Here is an 18991-nt window from a genome sequence, read left to right as displayed (position 1 = left end):
ACTATGTGTGTGTGTCAGCCTGGCGCAGTCACTGTGTGTGTGTGTGTGTGTGTGTCAGCCTGGCTCAGTCACTGTTGGTGTGTGTCAGACTGGTTAAATCACTTTGCACTCTCACCTCTGAGTCAGGAGGTTGTGAATTCAAGCCCCATGTTGGGGATATTGAGCTGACAGTCCAGGCTGACTCTCCAGTGCAGTCGGGGGGGGGGGGGGTGGGGGGTTGATATCGCGGTGTCTGAAAATATTCTGTGATTTCTAAATCACATTAACTGTAACACACTTGACGTTGAGAACCTTTATTGGACGCGAGGGAGATAAGGTGCTCTCCAGAGCTCATTAGGAATTGAGATGTGCACCATTAGTTTTCATGTCTAATTGCTTTGTTGATGTGATGTGCTATGCAGTGGCTCTCAGACATGTGAAGGGGTTAGGAAGCAGTGTTGGGAGCACCTTGTGTATGTCCTTTAGCCTCGGAGGCAGATTGTCACGGATTCTCCTCATGGCCTGAAGCGGAGGCTCATTGAAGTAAGGAGGTTCTCCATCAACCATCTCTATCACCATCACCCCCAGAGACCAGACATCCACCTGCCAAAGACACACAGCCCATTAGCTCCAGACTCTCTCTCTATCTCTGTCCCTCCCTGTCTCCCTCTCCCTCTCACACTTTCCCTCTCTCACTCTCTCACATACTCATTCTCTCACTCCTACTCACTTTCTCATTCTTCTCCCTCTCTCTCACTCACTCACTCACTCACTCAGTCAGTCGCTCTTTCATTTGTTCACTCTCTCTGTCACTCTCCTTCACACTCACTCTTTCACTTTCTCACTCTTACTTTCTCACTCTTACTTTCTCACTCTTTCTCCCTGTCTCTCACTCCCTCTCTCACTCGCACAGTCTCTTTCTCATTTCTCACTCTCTCTTTCATTCTCCTTCACACTCACTCTCTCATTGTTACTCAGTCTCTCACTCTTACTCTCTCGCACCTATCACTCTCACACTGACTCACACTCTCTCCTTCTCCCTCACTCTCTGTCACTCTCCGACGCTCTCTCACTCGCTCGGTCAGTCTCCCTTTCAATCTCTCTCCCTCTCTCTTGCACTCTCTGACCTTTCTCCCCCTCTTCCTGTATCCATCACACACTCACTCTCTCATTTTCTCAATCTGTCTCTCTCTCATTCTCTTTCTGACTAATTCACTCTCACTTCCACACTCACTCTAACACACTCAATCTCACTCTCTCACACTCTCTCTCCTTCTTTCTCACAATCACTCTCTCCCTCTCTCACTATCTCACTCTCTCTCACACTCACTCTCTCCCTTTGTCTCACACTCACACTTTCTCACTCTCACACTCACCGTCTCTCACTCTTACAATCTCACTTTCTCTCTCACAATCACTCACTCTCTTACTCTCACACTCATTCTCTCACTCTCACACTCACTCTCTCTGTCTCACATTCACTCTCTCTTTCACTCTCTATCTCTCTCTCTCACTGTCACACTCTCCGTCACTCTGACCTGTACTTGCTGCTGAGTAAACTCTTGTTCAAGGATATTAAGACCCCACTTGGACCTCATTATACACGTGAATCAACTTAATCTCCTTACCTCGGTCCCATACGGTAACCTGGATATAACCTCTGGAGCCATCCAGTACGGTGTTCCCACCAGTGACTTCCTCCTGGGAACCTCCTTTGACACTTGAGCGCAAAATCCAAAATCCGACAATTTTATCTGAAAAATGAACGTGAAGCAGTGAAGCCTCATTGCTAACTGGAATCACTTTCTCCGAACCTTTCCACGGCTTGCTTTAAAATAATAATAATGATCAGCGCGTGTGACAGAGCCTGGCTCAGTCACTCGCACTCTGGTCTCTGGGGTAGAAACTTGTGGTTGCATCCTGGCATTTGATATAGCGCTTCAAAATAATAACAATCCTTGTATTTGAAAAGCGCTTTTCACGTCTTCGCGACATCTCAAAGCGCTTCACAGACTATACTATAAAGTGAATTGACTGTGTATTCTGTGGGCGGAATGCCCCAGCCAATTGCACACAGTAGAGGGCCACAAACAGTCGTGGATTGAGTGACCAAATTATTATTCCCTACTGGGAATCGAACCCAGGTCTCTCGCTTACAAGGCGAGTGCTCTAACCACTGAGCTACAGGACTTCATCACATCAGTGAGACGTCTCACCCACCGAGTCAGAAAGTTGTGGGTTCAAGCCCTACTTCGGGACTTGGCATCACAAAGTCTAAGCTGATGCTCCAAAGCAGCGCTGGGGGATGTGTTGCAATGTCGGTGGTGCAGTCCTTCAGGTGAGACGTGTAACTGAGGTCTCGTTTGCGCCTGTTAACGTCCTGGTGTCCTGGCCGACAATCCTCCAGAAACATCACTTACCCTGCCATCACTGGTCAGGAGGATCGAGTCGCTCTTTATATCCCTGTGGATCACCCCCTGTGAATGCAGGTATGACAAGGCCTTCAACACCGACAGGCAAACTGTGGCTATTTGTTCCTCATTCATTCTGCAACAACAAGAACCAAATCATAAATAAATTCCTCTCACTTCGCAAGAAAAATACCCCCCATTTGCACATCACTGGCAGAGGGTCATAATAATAATAATGCTTGCATTTGATACAGCGCCTTATCACGTCTACGAGACATCTCAAAGTATTTCACAGGACATACTGTGAAGTAAATTGACTGTATATTTTGTGGGCGAAACACGGTGGCCAATTGCGCACAGCAGTGTCCCACAAGCAGTCATAGAATCTTACAGCATAGAAGGAGTCCATATGACACATGCAGAAGCCCATTAAATGAGATTGAAAAAGCAAATCCAGGTCAATATTTTCTGATGCATCGGGACAGTAGAACAAGAGGACACAGGGTTAGAGCTGTAAAGGGGCAATTTCAGGAGAGACACCAGGAAGCTTTTCTTTACCCAGAGGGTAATTAACGACTGGAAGAGGTTACCAGGAAGGGTTGTCGAGGCCAGGACACTAGGACTCATTTAAAAAGCAGCTGGATGCTGTGATAGGGGGGAACGGCAGGGTGGGTGTTCTGGAGGGAGGAGATCAGATGTGCTGAAGGGTCTTCTTCATCCAAATCTACGTGTGATCTTGTGAAGCATTTCCAAGACAGACAAAGTTCCACGTCTGCCACCTATTCATGGAAATTCCTGTGTGTTGGAATGGAATGCGCACTCTCTCCCTGGAGGGATGCATCCTATTTACAATGCTTACATAATCCCGGAGTGTTCTCAGGTGCAGGATACTAATGCACAACTAGTGTTGGTTCTCAGTGAGTTTTTAATCCAATTCAATGAGTTGACTGAGCCCCTGGGTGTCGCGGTGGGTGTCGATAGCTGCGCTGAGCTCCCCCTCGTACCTTGTATGTGTGACGATGTCTGTCAGAGCTCCGCCTTCCAGGAACTCCATCACCACCCACAGCTCGTCCCCTACCAAGTAACTATTGTACATGTCAACCACATTGTCATGGTGATAGTCGCGCATAATCACAACCTGCAACACAACAAAACAGTTAGAGGTTCACCGACCCGATCAACTGTGGTGTCCTGTAGCGCGGGGGGGGTGGGGGGGTGGAGGGGGATGCTGAGGGGAGAGGGGGAGAAGGAGGGAGATAGGAGGGGGAGCGAGGAAGGAGGAGCGAGAGGAGGAGGAGGCCATTCAGCCCATTGTGCCTGTGTCAGCTCTTTGGCAGAGCTACCAACTCGTCCCACTCCCCTGCTCGTACCCCAGAGTCCTGTACATTTTTCCTTTTCAAATAAGTATCTAATTCCCTTTTGAAAGCTCCTGTCAAATCTGCTGCCATTACTCTTTCAGGTAGTGCATCCTAGACCGTAACAACTCTCTGAGTAAAATAATGTCTCCTCATCTCCCCTCTGGTTCTTTCTTAAATCTGTGTCCTCTGTTTACCGCCAGAGGAAACAGTTTCTCCCTATCTGCTCTATCAAAACCCCTCATAATTTTGAACACATCTATTAAATCTCCGCTCAACCTTTTCTGCTCCAAGGAGAACAATCCCAGCCTCTCTAGTCTCTCCACATAACTGAAGTCCCTCATCCCTCATCAGTGGTGGATTGAGTGACCAAATGTACATTTTTTTTTACGAGATTATTACCCCTGGAAAGCGATCTGTCAATCGACTAACAACCAGGTTCCTACTTACTGCTAGGTAAACTTGCCTAAGGAAGGAAACTTGCTTAAGGTTTCGCCTTGCCCAGGATCGAACCCGGGTCCTCTAGCTTGTGAGTCGAGTGCTTTGAGGCAAAAAACAGTACAATACAAAATTACATTTTTAGAGAGTCTTTCACGTCAGGAAAGTCAAGGCGCTGGACAGAGATTTGGACCCAACAGGGGATTGGGATCACGAAGGGTGGAAGTGTGGGAGCGCAGGGGTAGGATGGCTGAAGGCGTGGTCGAAGAGGAGATTCTTGAGACGTGCCTCGAAGAAGGTAAGGGAGGAGACGAGGTGGAGGGACTGTGGGATGGAGTTCCAAAGGGTGGGGGCTCGGAAGCTGAGGGACCGACGGCCGATGGTGGACCAGGCAGGGGATCTGGAGCGGAGGGAGCAGGCAGGTTGACAAGGAGTTGATAAATAAAAAACCCATTTACACACAAAGGGAAGGGTCCGCTCACCTCATTGAAGAGCAGCTCTCTTCTCTGTTGCTTTCTGAGGTTCATTTTCTTGACAGCCACTTGCTTGCCGGTGGGCTTCTCGGTGGCGATGCACACGATGCCGGTGGAGCCCTCCCCGATCTTGATGAAGTTGTCCAGGTATTCACGGGGGTCTCCGGCGTTCACCACCAGTTGTAGGGCGGCTCGGAACTGCTCGTGGGACACCCTGGTGGGGGGCTGCTGCTGTGTGGAGGAACTCCAGCTGGGATATTGGTAAGCAGCCTGGGTAGCGTATTGGGAGTTGGGCTGAGGTGCTGCCGTGTGGTGCTGGGGCACTTTGGAATACGAGGAAGGGAACTGTTGGCTTGTGACTGAGTGGGTGGAGTTTGTCTGATACTGAGGGACCTTTGATGGACCTCGAGGGTAGGTGTCTGACCCAGTCAGACGGGGACTCACACCCCTTATTTGTCTTTCATAATCCACCTGTAAACACACACATATACAAACATGATACGTTACCAATGGATCAACCCAAAACCTGCAAAATACAGTAAGAACAACAATTTGCATTTATATAGCGCCTCTCATGCAGGGTAGCGTCCCAAAGCTCTTGACACTGGCAGAGCACGAGGCCGAGCCAGAGGGAGGGAGGAGGTGACCATAGCTATGGTCAAAGAGGAAGGTCTTCAGGTGTGACCTGAAGATGGGGAAGGAGGGGGCAAGGCAAAGGGATAGAGGAAGAATCCTCCAGAGTTTCGGGGCGTAGTGGGTGAAAACAGGCCACCAATGGTGGAACGGAGGGGAAAATCCTGTGTCTGACATTGCTAAGAGGGAACTCATAGATGAGGAAGAGGAGGGGGCCAAGAATGGAACCCTGGGGTACACCACAGATGAGCAGGGGGACGGGAAGCGAAGCCGTTTAAGGAGATAAAGTGAAGGCGATTTGTTAAGGAGGACTCAAACCAGGCCGGTCCCACTGAGGTGAATGAGGGAGGAGAGGTGGTTGATGAGGATAGCGTGGTTGACTGTGTTGGAGAGGTCCAGGAGGACAAGGAGGCAGAGGGAGCCCTGGTCACGGAAAGACAGGAAGTCTTTGTGACCTTGATAAGCGCTGTCTCTGTGCTATAAACAGGGCGGAAACCAGACTGGAGGGGCTCAAGGAGGGAACGAAGAGAGGTATGAGCAAAGCTGGTTAGCGACAATGAGGTCCAGAGCTTTTGCAAGGAAGGGCAGGTTGGAAATGGGTCAGTAATTTGTGAGTTTGGAGAGGTGGGGTTTTTTGAGGAGGGGAGCGATGACAGTGGTTTTAAGGGGGAGAGGAACAGAGCCTGAGGGGAGAGACTGGTTGGATGTGTCGGCCAGCAGTGGGGAGAGTAAGGGGGGAGTGGGGGGTTGGGTGACCAGCAGCTGGGTGGGGAGGCTGTCGAGGCAGCAGGTGGTGGGCTTCATCTGTGAGATGGTGGTTGAGAGGGAGGTGGGAACGATCAGGGCAAAGGAATGTAGAGACGGTGGGGGGGGAGTGGTAGGAGCCTTGGTGGAAGGAGGGGTGATGTAGACACGGGGTGCGAAAGGGGAAATAGGGAGGAGGATTCAGCCAAGCGGATATTTTCAATCTTTGAGACGAAGAAGTCCAGGACCTCTTTGCACTTGGCGTTTGAACCAAGATCCTGTGAAGCGCTTTGAGACCCCCCCCACCCCACTGAGATGACCTGATAAGTTGCTGTATCCAATGCAAATGTTATTGCTATGATTATTAGTTAAGCTCTCTGAGCCATTACCACTATATAAATGCAAGTTTGATGTTGTTGTTACGTGTCAGGATCATTGGAAACCCTACTGCTTACTGGTGACCCAATGCATAATGCAACATCATCCTGAGAAAAATATATTAATCCTTGCATTTGATACAGCGCCTTATCACATCAATGAGACATCTTGCCTCCAACTCAGAAAGTTATGGGTTTGAGCCCCACTGGGGACTTTGAGCTCACAGTCTAGGCTGATGCTCCAGGGTAGTGCTGGGGAGAGTGTAACATTGTCAGAGTCTTTCGATAATACAAACTGAGGTCCTGTCTGTTAGATTCTTTGAAATCTGGTGTTAGTTGTTAGGCTCAGGCAGATCAGGTGTCAATCCCCTGATGGACTGAACACTCAGTGTGCGTAAGACCACAGTCTGAGCTGTTGGGAGACAGAGCTTAGAAGTTGTTCGTTGGGTTTGGACTAAAACTAAACAACTTGGAAGGCATCTGTTGTGTGGCATATTCCTTGTGAAATCATTCCACTCTCTTCGCTGTTTAGGTGGACGTGAAAGATCCAATGGCACAATTCAGAAAGAGAAGAGAGTTTCTCTCTCCAGTGTCCTGGCCATCAACCCCCAGGATAAAATTGGTCACTCACTCCATGGCTGTTTGTGGGATCCTTCTGCGTGCAAATGGCTGTAGGGCTCACCCGCAAAATAATAAAAATAATAATCCTTGCATTAGATATCGCTCCTTATCATGTCTTCGAGACGCCTCAAAGCGTTTCACACAATATACTGTAAAGTGAATTGACCGTATATTTGTGGGCGAAACGTGACAGCCAAATGCGCACAGCAGTGTCCCGCAAACAGTCATGGAGTGACATGACATGAACAATTTATCATTCTTTTTATTTTCTTGAGGGATTATTATCAGGCGTGTGGAGTAAGGAAGCTTGCCCAAGGTTTCACCCTGCTGGAAAGCAAACCCAAGTCTCTCACTTGCAAGGCGAGTGCTCTAACCACTGAGCTAAAGGACTCCACAATATACAGTCAATAAACTTTTCAGTACACTATGGTTTTGAGATTTTGAGACATCTCAATGACATGATAAAAAGGCGCAATATTAAATACAAGGATTATTATTGCTGTCACAAGATTCTAAGGCAAAGTGAGATTTTACTCACACGACTGTTTGTGGGACACTGCTGCGTGTAATTGGCTGCCGTATTTCTCCCACAAAATACAGTCAATCCACTTTACAATATATTCTGTGAAGCGCTTTGAGGATGTGATCAGTCCCTATATCAAATGCAACGATGATTATTGTTTCGAGTCGTGACTGTCCAATTTGTAAACCAGGCCCCCACCCAGAGAAACATCCTTCTCTTTTCCACAGGAAAAGAACAGACAGGACCTTGGCTTAAGGACAAAGGACGGCATCTCTGACAATGCAGCACTTCCCCAGCACTGCAGTGGAGCGTCAGTTTGGATTGTGAGCTCAAACGCGGGGTTGGAACGCACAATCTTCTGACTCAGAGGCGAGAGTGCGAGTGAGTGAGTCCGGCTGACGCAGTCATGCACCCAGTCTCTCGCAGAGGGCCTGGGACTTAGTCTCGTGATGTATCACAATTTCAAATAATTACAGGCACTGATTCACTTAATCAATCAATTTCACCTGCAATGTTCGAGGATAAGACAGGACATAAAACTCGACACCGCGATCAATTGTCAGAGCGGTGGCTGTCTGCCAGGAGTCCCCTTGATCCATGTTCGCTAAACGCACATTAATCTGAATTTGGCAGAGTAATCAAGGGCCCAACTGAACTGTGAAATTGAATTCTACAGTGGAACATCGTTTGGCAGTTTTATGCTAACGCTGCAGAAAAGAAATGCCCAGGCACCAATTTATCACTGTTCTCTGCTGGGAGGTGGTGAGTGCAGTCTCCAATGCCTAGGGGTGGGGAGGGGGGGAGAGTGGGGAGAGTTGTGTCTGAGCTCGGCAGCGGAATTTGCATTTGACAAAAGACAGATTCCGTTTTAACAAAGCTGATCTGCTCCGTACGGTAACGAGTCACTGGCAAAGAGCGGGCACGTCTCAATAAAAACATAGCCTTGCTGTGGGAAGCCCCCTCCCCTGCCCTCAGCACGAAGCCCGTCAGTTTTCATCTGCTTAGCGGCACGGGGTTGGATACCTTTAAAGGCGGCACCTTTAATTGTGCGCGGATTCAGTGCTGTGTGATAATGCGGGCACTGACGCATTGCGCCAGGCACAAGGGGGAAACTAGGTCTGGTCTGCGCTTCAGCCCCTTTCCATCGCCCCTCCTCCCCGCGCTCACTCACTATCAGCTGAACAGAGTAACAATGTAAAAAATACTAATAATAATCTTTCCATTTGATCGTGCCTTATCGCATCTTCGAGATGTCTCAAAGCGCTTCACATGATATACTGTAAAGCGTTTTTTGACTGCAAGGTTTTTTGACTGTGTTTTGTGAGGGAAACGGGGCAACTAATTGGCGCACAGCAGTGCCCCACAAACAGCCATGAAGTGAATGACTAATTGTAACTGGGAGATTTGTTGGCCAGGACACCAGGAGAGAGAAACCCTTCTCTTTTTTAATAGCGCCACGGGTTCTTTAACATCCACCTGAACAGGCAGACATAATAATCCTTGCATTTGAAACAGCGCCTTATCGCATCAGGAGGTCGACTCAAAGCACCTCCCAGGATTTCACTGTGAAGTGTAGCGACTGTGCATTTCGCTGACAGACAAAAAGAGCGCACGGTAACATCCCGCAAACAGCCATGAGGTGAATGACTGACTGAATGATGATGAATGACACACAGAGACAGTAGAACAAGAGGACAGAGGAGATTTACCAGAATGGTACTAGGGATGAGGGGCTTTAGTTATGTGGAGAGACGAGAGAAGCTGGGAATGCTCTCCTTAGAGCAGAGAAGGTTGAGGGGCGATTTAATAGAGGTGTTCAAAATTATGAGTGGTTTTGATAGAGTAGATAGGGAGAAACTGTTTCCACTGGCGGGTGGGTCAGTAACCAGAGGGCAAAGATTCAAAATAATTGGCAAAAGAACCAGAGGGGAGACGAGGAGACTTTTTTTTACACACAGAGTTGTTACAGTCTGGAATGCACTGCCTGAAAGATTGGTGGAAACAGATTCAGTAACCACTTTCAAAAGGGAATTTGATATGACCTTGAAGAGAAAAAAAATGCAAGGCCGTGGGGAAAGAACAACAACAACAACAAGATTACATTTGTATAGCGCCTTTCACGTCGGGAGGACGTCCCAAGGTTCTGGACAATACAGCATTTCAGACCCGAGCTGGGGTCGGGGGGGGTAAGGGAGGGGAGGGGAAGGGGGGGTGGCCGATGGCATGGTCGAAGAGGAGGGTCTTGAGACGGGACTTGAGGGAGGCTAAGGTGGGGGCGAGGCGGAGTGACTGGGGGATGGAATTCCAGAGGCTGGGGGAGTGGGACTGAAAGAGCGAGGGAGTGGGACTGATTGGGTAGCTCTTCCAAAGACCCGGCACAGGCACGAGTGGCCTCCTTCTGTGCTGTAATATTCTATGATTCTTTGACACAAGTTTAGAGTTTGAAAGGGCAATTTAATAACATTCTATTTTATGTAATATTCTATGATTTCAGGACAGACACCAGGAAGTGTTTCTTTGCCCAAAAGGTAGTTAACGACTGGAACAGGTTACCAGGAAGGTGGAGGGTGGGGGAGTGAGGCCAGGACACTGGGACTCATTTAAAAAGTGGCCAGAGGCTGTGATGGGGGGATGGGAGGGTGGGTGTTCTGGAGGGAGGAGATCAGATGAGCCGAAGGATCTACTTCATCCAAACCCATTGTGTGATCTAATTGGGCAAGTTTTCTTACTCCACACGCCTCTGTTTACCAAGCAGTAAGTAGTTAGTTGTTAGTCGATTGGTGGATCGTTTTTCCAGGGGTAATAATCCCTTCAAACTTTTTTTAAAAAACAAAACAATAATAAATTGGTCATTTTCAATCCACGACTGTTTGTGGGACACTGCTGTGCGTAATTGGCTGTCGCATTTCACCCAGAAAATATACAATTCACTTTACAGTATATTCTGTGAAGTGCTTTGAGATGTTTCGAAGACATGATAAGTCGTTATATCAAATGCAAGGTTTATTATTATTATTAATGACAGTCACTGTCTCTCTTACCAATTACCAGTAGAAATAGCTTCTCCCTGTTTAACCCATCAAAAACCCGATAGATCCAACTTTTCCAATCTCTCATAACTGTAGCCCCTCCTCCCTGGGATTATTTTTATGAATCTTCTCTGTGTTCCCTGCACATCTTTCCTGAAGTCTCCAGCTACAGCCTAACTAATGGTTTGTACACAACTAGCATTAAATATTTTATTGAGGAAACATAATTTGCCTTGCCCAAGCATATTTATTTTAATAAGCTGAGAGCCTGGCTCAGTCACTCGCACTGTCGCCTCTGAGTCAGAAGATTGTGGGTTCAAGCCCCACATCGAGGACTTTGAGCTCCAGTGCAGTGCTGGGGGATGTGTTGCATTGTCAGAGGTCCCACCCTTCAAATGATACGTTAAACCGAGGTCTCGTCTGTGCCTGTTCAGGTGGATGTTAAAGATCCTGCGGTGCTATTGGAAAAGAAAAGGGAGTTTCTCTCTCTCCAGGTGTCCTGGCCAACAATTTCCCAGGTACAATTGATCACTCACTCCCTGGCTGTTGGTGGGACAATCCTGTATGCAAAGCGCTTGCCGTGATCGCCCACAAAAACTACACATTACAGACCACTACACTGCACCGTAAAATCCTATGGATCCTGAGAAACCTCAAAGATGTAATCAGGCATTGTATCAAATATAAAGATTATTATTATTAATAATGACATTAGACACCACAAAACCCTAGTCTATTATGAGCACATTTAGAAACTACAAGAGAGGGAAAGTGGAATAATTATACAGTGACAAAAGCAATGACATTTTATTTTTTAATAATAATAATAATCCCTGTATTTGATATCGCTCCTTATCATGTCTTCGAGACGTCGCCAAGCTCTTCACAGAATACACCGTAAAGTGAGTTGACTGTATATTATATTGGGAGAAACATGGAAGCCAATTGCGCACAGCAGCGTCGCACAGACAGTCGTGGATTGAGTGACCAGGTTATTATTTGTTTTTAAATTGATGCAACAAAACTTAGCTTCAAACTCGGCAAAAAAATGATACTCATTTCTATATATATATATTTATACTTATATGGGAAATGTCCTCTGATTTCTCTGATTGCTCATTTCCTGGTCATAGAGGTTGTGCACCATTGAAAATGGTTTCTGTTCCTGGAGGAAAACTTCTACAGCTTGTAAATATAGCCACCATTCAAGACCAGGTCAACGGTGCAGATTACAATTTGACACAGAATCCGTCACACGAGTTGTTTGGGAGCGAGAACAGCAGTGAGGCTATGAATTCACTGTACCCAATACATGCCTTTCCCCTGTTCGTCGTGGCTACAGTGCTCTCTCTGCGTCTGCGGCTGTGGCTGCTATTTCCGGAGCTTCCAAACACTTTCACTTTGCTGTCATTTGTAGTGTAGCAACTTAAAATTTGGTCCCTCAATCCACAACAACAACAAAGACAACTTGCTTTTATATAGCGCCCGTTTCACGCAGGGCAGCGTCCCAGAGCAATCAATCCACAACTGTTTGTGGGACACTGCTGTGTGCAACTGGCTGCCATGTTTGGTCACTGCACTTTACAGTATATTCTGTGAAGCGCTTTGAGACGTCTCAATGAGGTGATTAGGATTATTATTATTAACGTGAGACGTTTCAGAGGTCATTGTGGTGAAATAGTGCATGAGGAGGAGGGATATTGCCCTCGGAGGAAAGAGGCTGGTTCATAAAAGGATCGGTGTTATTCCATACAGCACCTTCCTTGCACATCAGGAGGATGTCTCAAAGCGCTTCACAGGATAAACTGCGTTCGCAACGAAAGCGACAGCCAATTTGCACAAAGCTACGTTATAATACAATACAGGTTTACATTTATACATTGTCTTTCACGCTAGAAAGACATCACAGGGTGCTTAACAATAGTGGCTTGTCACCTGAGCTGGGGGTGGAAGCTGAGAGGGATGGAGTGACACACATGGAAACTCATCACTGTGATCAGCCGAGTGTCTGACACACATGGAAACTCATCACTGTGATCAGCCGAGTGTCTGACACACATGGAAACTCATCACTGTGATCAGCCGAGTGTCTGACACACACAGAAACGCATCATGCCAAGGCTTGAGGACCCCAGAGTGTGCATTGGGGTAATTGTTGGAAGCTAACCAGCTAAAACCACTGAGTTTGCCCGGCAAGCTTTCCTGCTGCGTGTCCAGTTAATAATAATAATAATCCTTCCATTTGATATAGCGCTTTTCACGTCTTCTTGACATCTCAAAGCGCTTCACAGAATAGACTGTAAAGCGAATTGACTGCATATTTGTGGGTGAAACGCGGCAGCAAATTGCGTAAAGCAGTGTCCCACAAACAGTCGTAGATTGAAAATGACCAATTTATTATTGGTTTTGGTTTTGGAGGGATTATTATTAGGCTCTGTGTGGAGTAAGGAAACTTGCCCAAGGTTTCGCCCTCTGCCTGGAATTGAACCCGGGTGTCTCGCTTGCAAAGCGAGTGCTCTAAGCATTGAGCTACAGGTTAAGGTTTTGACTTGCAGGGTTAACAGGAGCTGAGTGGGATGACTCCCTGGTCTGCCTTTCCAGGTCCTGCCGATGAGCCAGGCTGAGCTGTGCTGTCATCAGCAGTGCCCTGGAATACTGTGGACCCACAAAGATTATTATAATTTAAGAAATCTTGGAATTGATACAGCATCTTTCATGTCTGTAAAATGCAGTGACTGTGCGTTTTGTAGGTGAACACAGCAGCCAATTTGTGCACAGCAACGTCCCACAAACCACCATTGTTGCCATTTCAAGGTAATGTTCCTTGTAGTGGATAGATTCCTATAGTAATATAGCTCGACATGTATAGAGACAGAGAGAGACAGCGAGAGAGAGAGAGAGGGAGAGAAAAAGACAGACAGACAGAGAGAGAGAGAAGAGAGAAACAATACTAATCAGCAAGAAAAGAGCACTGTGAGCAGTCTTGGTGCTGTTCAGGTCACAGCTGTACTGACAGGCGTGAGTGAGGGACTCACACAGGAAAGGATAGTCAGTGGGCTCTCTGAGGGCCCAGGGAGAGAGCAGAGGAGATGATCTTTAATGTCCACCTGAACAGGCACAGACGGGGCCTCGGTTTAACGTCTCACCCGAAGGACGTCACCTCTGAAATGCAGCGTTTCCCCCCCAGCACTGCACTGGAGAGTCAGCCTGGACTATGAGCTCAAAGTCCCTGACGTGGGGCTTGAACCCACAACCTGCTGACACAGAAGTGAGAGTGAGTGAGTGAGTGACCCAAACTGACATAGTCTGAGCTGGATGGATTAGTGGGTGGACACATGGGCAGACACAGCGACAGACACAGGGACAGACACACAGAAGCAGAGTTTACCTTGGGGTTGCAGGCTATGGTGGCTGACTCAGACAGCCTGGGGTAGGTGTAGGAGCTGTAGGAATGGCCGGTGGGGAGGGTGGAGGTGAAGGCTTCTGTGGGGTGAGGCAGGCTGGGCTCCTGCAGGCCGGAGCCGGACTTTGACCTCTGCCTCATGGTGGGCTGGGGGCTGGTGGGCACCACGTAGGAGGACTTGGGACGCCTCTCGGGCTCCTGGCCCCAGTCCCCCCGCTCTCTCTCCCTGGTGGGCTCCCTGTGGCCGGCGGAGACTCTGGAGCGGGGGCTAGGCGGGGGTCTGTGGGGGTCCGGGGGCGAGGTCTGGGTTCGGGGGAAGTCCCAGTTGGCGGAGCCGCTGTAATCGGCCGAGCGGATGTTGGCCACCATGCGGGTGAAGTAATCCGGGGGGAAGCGGGGGGCAGCCCCCTCCAAGCAGTAGGCATCCAGCGGGTGATAGCGACCCGAATCTTGGCCGTTCAGCTGAGCGCCTTTGCCGTGCGTGTGATACCTGTCCCACTCCCCCGCCCGCAACCCCTTCTCTCGGCCCTCTCGCAGGAGAAATCTCTGGGGGGTTCAGCGTCGCAGGAGTATCGGAGGTAATGCTGGCCGTAACCGTTGATCTCGGGGCTGAAGAGTCCGTCGGCCGGGCTGGGCTGGGGCGGGGCAGGCGGGCTCTCTCGACGCAGAGAGTTTGACCTGGTCACCGAGATGTCGTTGAACTCCTCCAGCAAACCGTTCAGCGAGGTGTCCTTCCATACACGGGCTCCCCTCACTATGGTCTGAGTGGAGAGAGCAGGGGAGTGAGTGACCACATCCACAACAGGTCATGAAATATTATTAATAATAATAATAAATAATAATAAATAATGATAATAATAAGAATAATCATCTCAATGACATAAGACGCTATATCAAATGCAAGGATTCATAATATTCTTATGTAATAATTCTAATTCATGTGAAACGTCTCAAAGCGCTTCACAGGATATGTTGTAAGGTTTCCTGACAGTATTTTAATTATAAAAATAATAACAATAATAATCCTTGCATGTGATATAGCGCCTTATCACATTGTTGAGCTGTCTCAAAGCGCTTCATGGGATACACCGTAAAGTGTAGTGACTTGTGCATTTTGTGGGCGGAATCCCTTCAACGTTCATGTCCCCACCAAAGTCAACACTCAGCTCCCGTTAACAACAACAAGTAACATTTACACAGAGGTCTTCACGTCAGGAGGACATCCCAAAGTTCTGGACAGTGATAGATTTGCACCCGAGTTGGGGGGTGGATGGAATTAAGGGTGGAGGGCAAGGAGGGGGTGAGGGAAGCAAAATGACCTAAGGCACGGTCGAAGAGGAGGGTCTAGAGACGGGCCTGGAAGAAGGCGAGGGAGCGAGGCGGAGGGCTTCCGGGATAGGGCTTCCAGAGGGTGGAGGCAGAGAGGCTGAAAGCAGGCTAATGGTGTGACGGGCAGGGCAGGGGAACATGGAGCAGTCCAGTGCCCGCCGAGCGGCCAGCCCTGCCAGACAAAGACCTGGTGGGTAGAGTGGTCTGAACTGGCCTAACACTTCATCAAGTCATCAAGATGTCTCAAAGGACCTCACAGTGTTTACACACTGTAATATATTTTTGTAGGCGAATGTGGCAGCCAGGTTATGCATCCCATACACAGCCATGAAGTGAGTGACCGATTTTATCTGTGGGATTGTCGGCCAGGGCTGGTTGTTGCTGTTTCACAAGATGGGTTCGGTTGAAGAAGACCCTTCGGCCCATCTGATCTCCACCCTCCAGAACACCCACCCTAATGTTACCCCATCACAGCATCCAGCTGCTTTTTAAACGAGTCCCCGTGTCCTGGCCTCAACCCCCCCTTCCTGGTAACCTGTTCCACTCATTAATTACCCCCTGGGTAAAGAAACACTTCCTGGTGTCTGTCCTGAAATTGCCCCTTAACAGCTCTAACCCTGTGTCCTCTTGTTCTACTGTCCTGATGCATCTGAAACTAATGATCTGGGTTTGATTTTTCAATCCCATTTAAGACGTTACACACCTCTATGAGGTCCCCTCCGAGCCGTCTTCTCTGACAGAAGAGCCCGAGCTTGTCTGACGATGAGATCAGACACCAATACAAATTTACTTTTACACAGTGCCTTTCACGTCGGTAGGGGAGAGCCAGTGGCGGAGACAGGCAGTGTGGTGAGATGAGGCAAAGCTGAGTGGGTCAGAGTACGGCACAGATGTGGGGTATAAAGGTTAGTGGAGAGTCTAACAAGACACAGGTTCTACACTGGCTCGGTGAGGTGGAGAGTGCATCTGTGTAGATTGATGCTATCAGAGCCTGAGGTGAGGAGGTGCTGATAGGAGCGAACAACAACAACAACAACTTGCATTTATATTTCGCCCCTCACGCAGGGTGGCGTCCCGGAGTGCTTGACTGTGGCGGAGCACGATGCTGAGCAGGAGAGCCTTGGTCTCGTCAACATTCGACTGGAGAAAGTTGAATAATTTAATTAATTATTATTTCCATTAATATTTACCATTAACTTCTCCCCAAGTGCCTTCTCCTGACTCTGATCGCGTTATACAATACAAGGTGAAATCCCAGACTGACCGTTGACAGAGTGTTTCAGAACAAGCACAGACGGGACCTCGATTTTACATTTCACCTGAAGGACGGCAACTCTGATAATGCAACACACCCCCAGCACTGCACTGGAGGGTCAGCCTGGACTGTGAGCTCAAAGTCCCCGACGTGGTGGGGTTGGGGGGGGTTATCAAACCACAGTCTCCTGACTCAGAGGCAAGAGCCCGAGTGACTGAGCTTGGGTGAGACTGACTCAATGATTCCTGTGCCAGTATTGAAGAGAAACTCATTGACATTCTCAGAGCCAGCGGCTCGAGTCTGGACAAAGAAGTGCTCAGGAATGGAGCTGACGAAAGAGGCAGTGTATACACGCAGCCTTTAGTACAACCTCAGCCCAGGGCTCCGTCACCGAAACCTCTTTATTGTTATTAACTACACTCATCAGCGAACCTTCAGCGATGCTAATAGTACGCAGGTCAAAGACGCCGCTTGCAAACACGCTGTGGTTTTACACAAATCAATTGTTGGGCCATGTTGTACGCTGTGTATGAATTAAAGTCAAACGGTCTCAAGTAGCTGCTTTCATTTCCATCCCTCTGCGTTGGGAGCAGGGCTGGGGTTGTGGCAGTGACAGCAGCTATATTTCACTCTGCTCCCACAGCGCTCTGCTCTCAGGTGATAAGGTGTAAATGTGAGAAATCACTTAATAATCCCTCCAGGCGGCGGAATGAGGCTGAATTAACCTGATAAACCATGAGTGCATCATTAATAACCCTGTCCCTTTAATGCCTCTCATCTCATCTACTGTGCAGCACAAGGTTAACTGCCTAACACATAGAATCATAGAATTATAGAATATTACAGCACAGAAGGAGGCCAATCGGCCCATCGTGCCTGTGCCAGCTCTTTAAAAGAGCTACCCAATCAGTTCCACTCCCCCGCTCTTTCCCCATAACCTTGGCAATTTTTCCTTTTCAGGTCCCTATCCAATTCCCTTTTGAAAGTTGTTACTGAATCTGTTTTTACCAACCTTTCAGGCAGTTTCAGGCAGACCGTAACAACTCGCTGTGTAAAAAAAAAGGCTCCTCGTCTCTCCTCTGGATCTTTTGCCAATTATCTTAAATCTGTGCCCTCTGGCTACTGACCCACCCGCCAGAGGAAACAGTTTCTCCCTGTCTACTCTATCAAGACCCCTTATAATTTTTCACACTTCTATTAAATCTTCCCTCAACCACTCTACAGGACTTACCATCGCTCCACATAACCAAAAATAATAATAACAGGTAATACATACCCTCCTCCATTATATTGCACAGGAGACCAACCTGTACCTAATACTCTCTGGAATTAGGTAAGCAGGATGTGTCCCTCCAAGGAGAAAGTGCACATTCCAACAATCTATCTCTGGGATTTCCATGTGCAGATGAGATGCATGGAATTCTCAGCTTGGCTTGGATACCTTGAGCACGGTGATGGGTTTCCACGTGTGTCAGACACCCGGCTGAGCAAAAGAAATGCTCTGGCCTGCCATGTTATATGTTAAACTGGGGTCATTAATTAACACGTATTAGCCTCATTGTACTGGGATTGTCCTGTAATTAACACACACAGCCTCGTATTCTGGGATGCCCTGTTGTTATAATAATAATATTAATCCTTGCATTTGATATAGCGCCTTATCACGTCTTCAAAGTCTCAAAGCGCTTCACAGAATGGACTGTAAAGTGAATTGACGCTATGTCTTGTGGGCGTACATGTGAGATTCTGAATAAGTGCACGAACGCTGTGTTCCAGGTGTTATTGTGAACACAGATATGACCTCCACGTCACATTTCTGCTCCTTTCTGTTCTCTGTTCCTAACTGCTGAGCGGCAATTGGTGCAGATTTGTTCCTGCCTTCACCTAAACACTACACAGTCACACCTACTACACCTCACAGTGAATCCTGCTGCTGGGATCCCGGATGCGCTTTTAGACATATGTCCGTCCGACATGAAATCTAAGAGCTGAGGAGTGGGACTAGTTGGTGGCTCAAAGAGTCAGCACAGGCACAGTGGGCTAAATGGTTTCCTTCTGTGCTGTAAAATTCTCTGATTCGAAATGTAAGGATTAATTATTATTATTGTTATTATTGCATTAATTATTACATTTCCCAGGATGGTCCAGCCCAGGCCACCTGATAACGAAGCAACCTTTCATCCTTGAATCATTTTTATAAACTTCTCGATAGTTTTCTTTTCTGTAGCATTATTCATGCCAACAAAGAGGCACACTGTTAAACTGCTAGTGGCCATTACTTACAATTGTTTCCCAATTAACCCTCAGGTGGTTTGTCCAGACGGCTGTTAGTTAAGACGCATTCAATTGAAGCGTGTGGTGCCACGCAAATCACTGATGGAGATTTTTTGTTCAGATTGTCTGACGCACACGCAAACCCAT

At 47.9% G+C, this 18991-nt stretch overlaps 1 protein-coding gene and 1 non-coding gene across 2 annotated transcripts in view; both read right to left on the bottom strand.

Annotated features, from left to right (window-relative positions):
- Positions 1 to 18991, bottom strand: part of pak5 (p21 protein (Cdc42/Rac)-activated kinase 5) — a 46128-nt gene that overhangs the window by 1370 nt on the left and 25767 nt on the right. Inside the window, 7 exon segments of the mRNA XM_007905464.2 lie at positions 448 to 582; positions 1608 to 1733; positions 2400 to 2526; positions 3395 to 3528; positions 4666 to 5127; positions 13972 to 14513; positions 14516 to 14747. Coding sequence (XP_007903655.2) covers positions 448 to 582; positions 1608 to 1733; positions 2400 to 2526; positions 3395 to 3528; positions 4666 to 5127; positions 13972 to 14513; positions 14516 to 14747 — 1758 coding nt within the window.
- trnat-ugu lies at positions 2099 to 2168 on the bottom strand. Its single transcript has one exon. It is a non-coding gene; the product is annotated as a tRNA-Thr (tRNA).

Source organism: Callorhinchus milii, unplaced genomic scaffold (assembly GCF_018977255.1).
Source record: "Callorhinchus milii isolate IMCB2004 unplaced genomic scaffold, IMCB_Cmil_1.0 Scaffold3, whole genome shotgun sequence".
Classification (NCBI taxonomy): domain Eukaryota; kingdom Metazoa; phylum Chordata; class Chondrichthyes; order Chimaeriformes; family Callorhinchidae; genus Callorhinchus; species Callorhinchus milii.
Note: the sequence above shows the minus strand (reverse complement) of the source record. Positions and strands in the feature narration are given on the sequence as shown.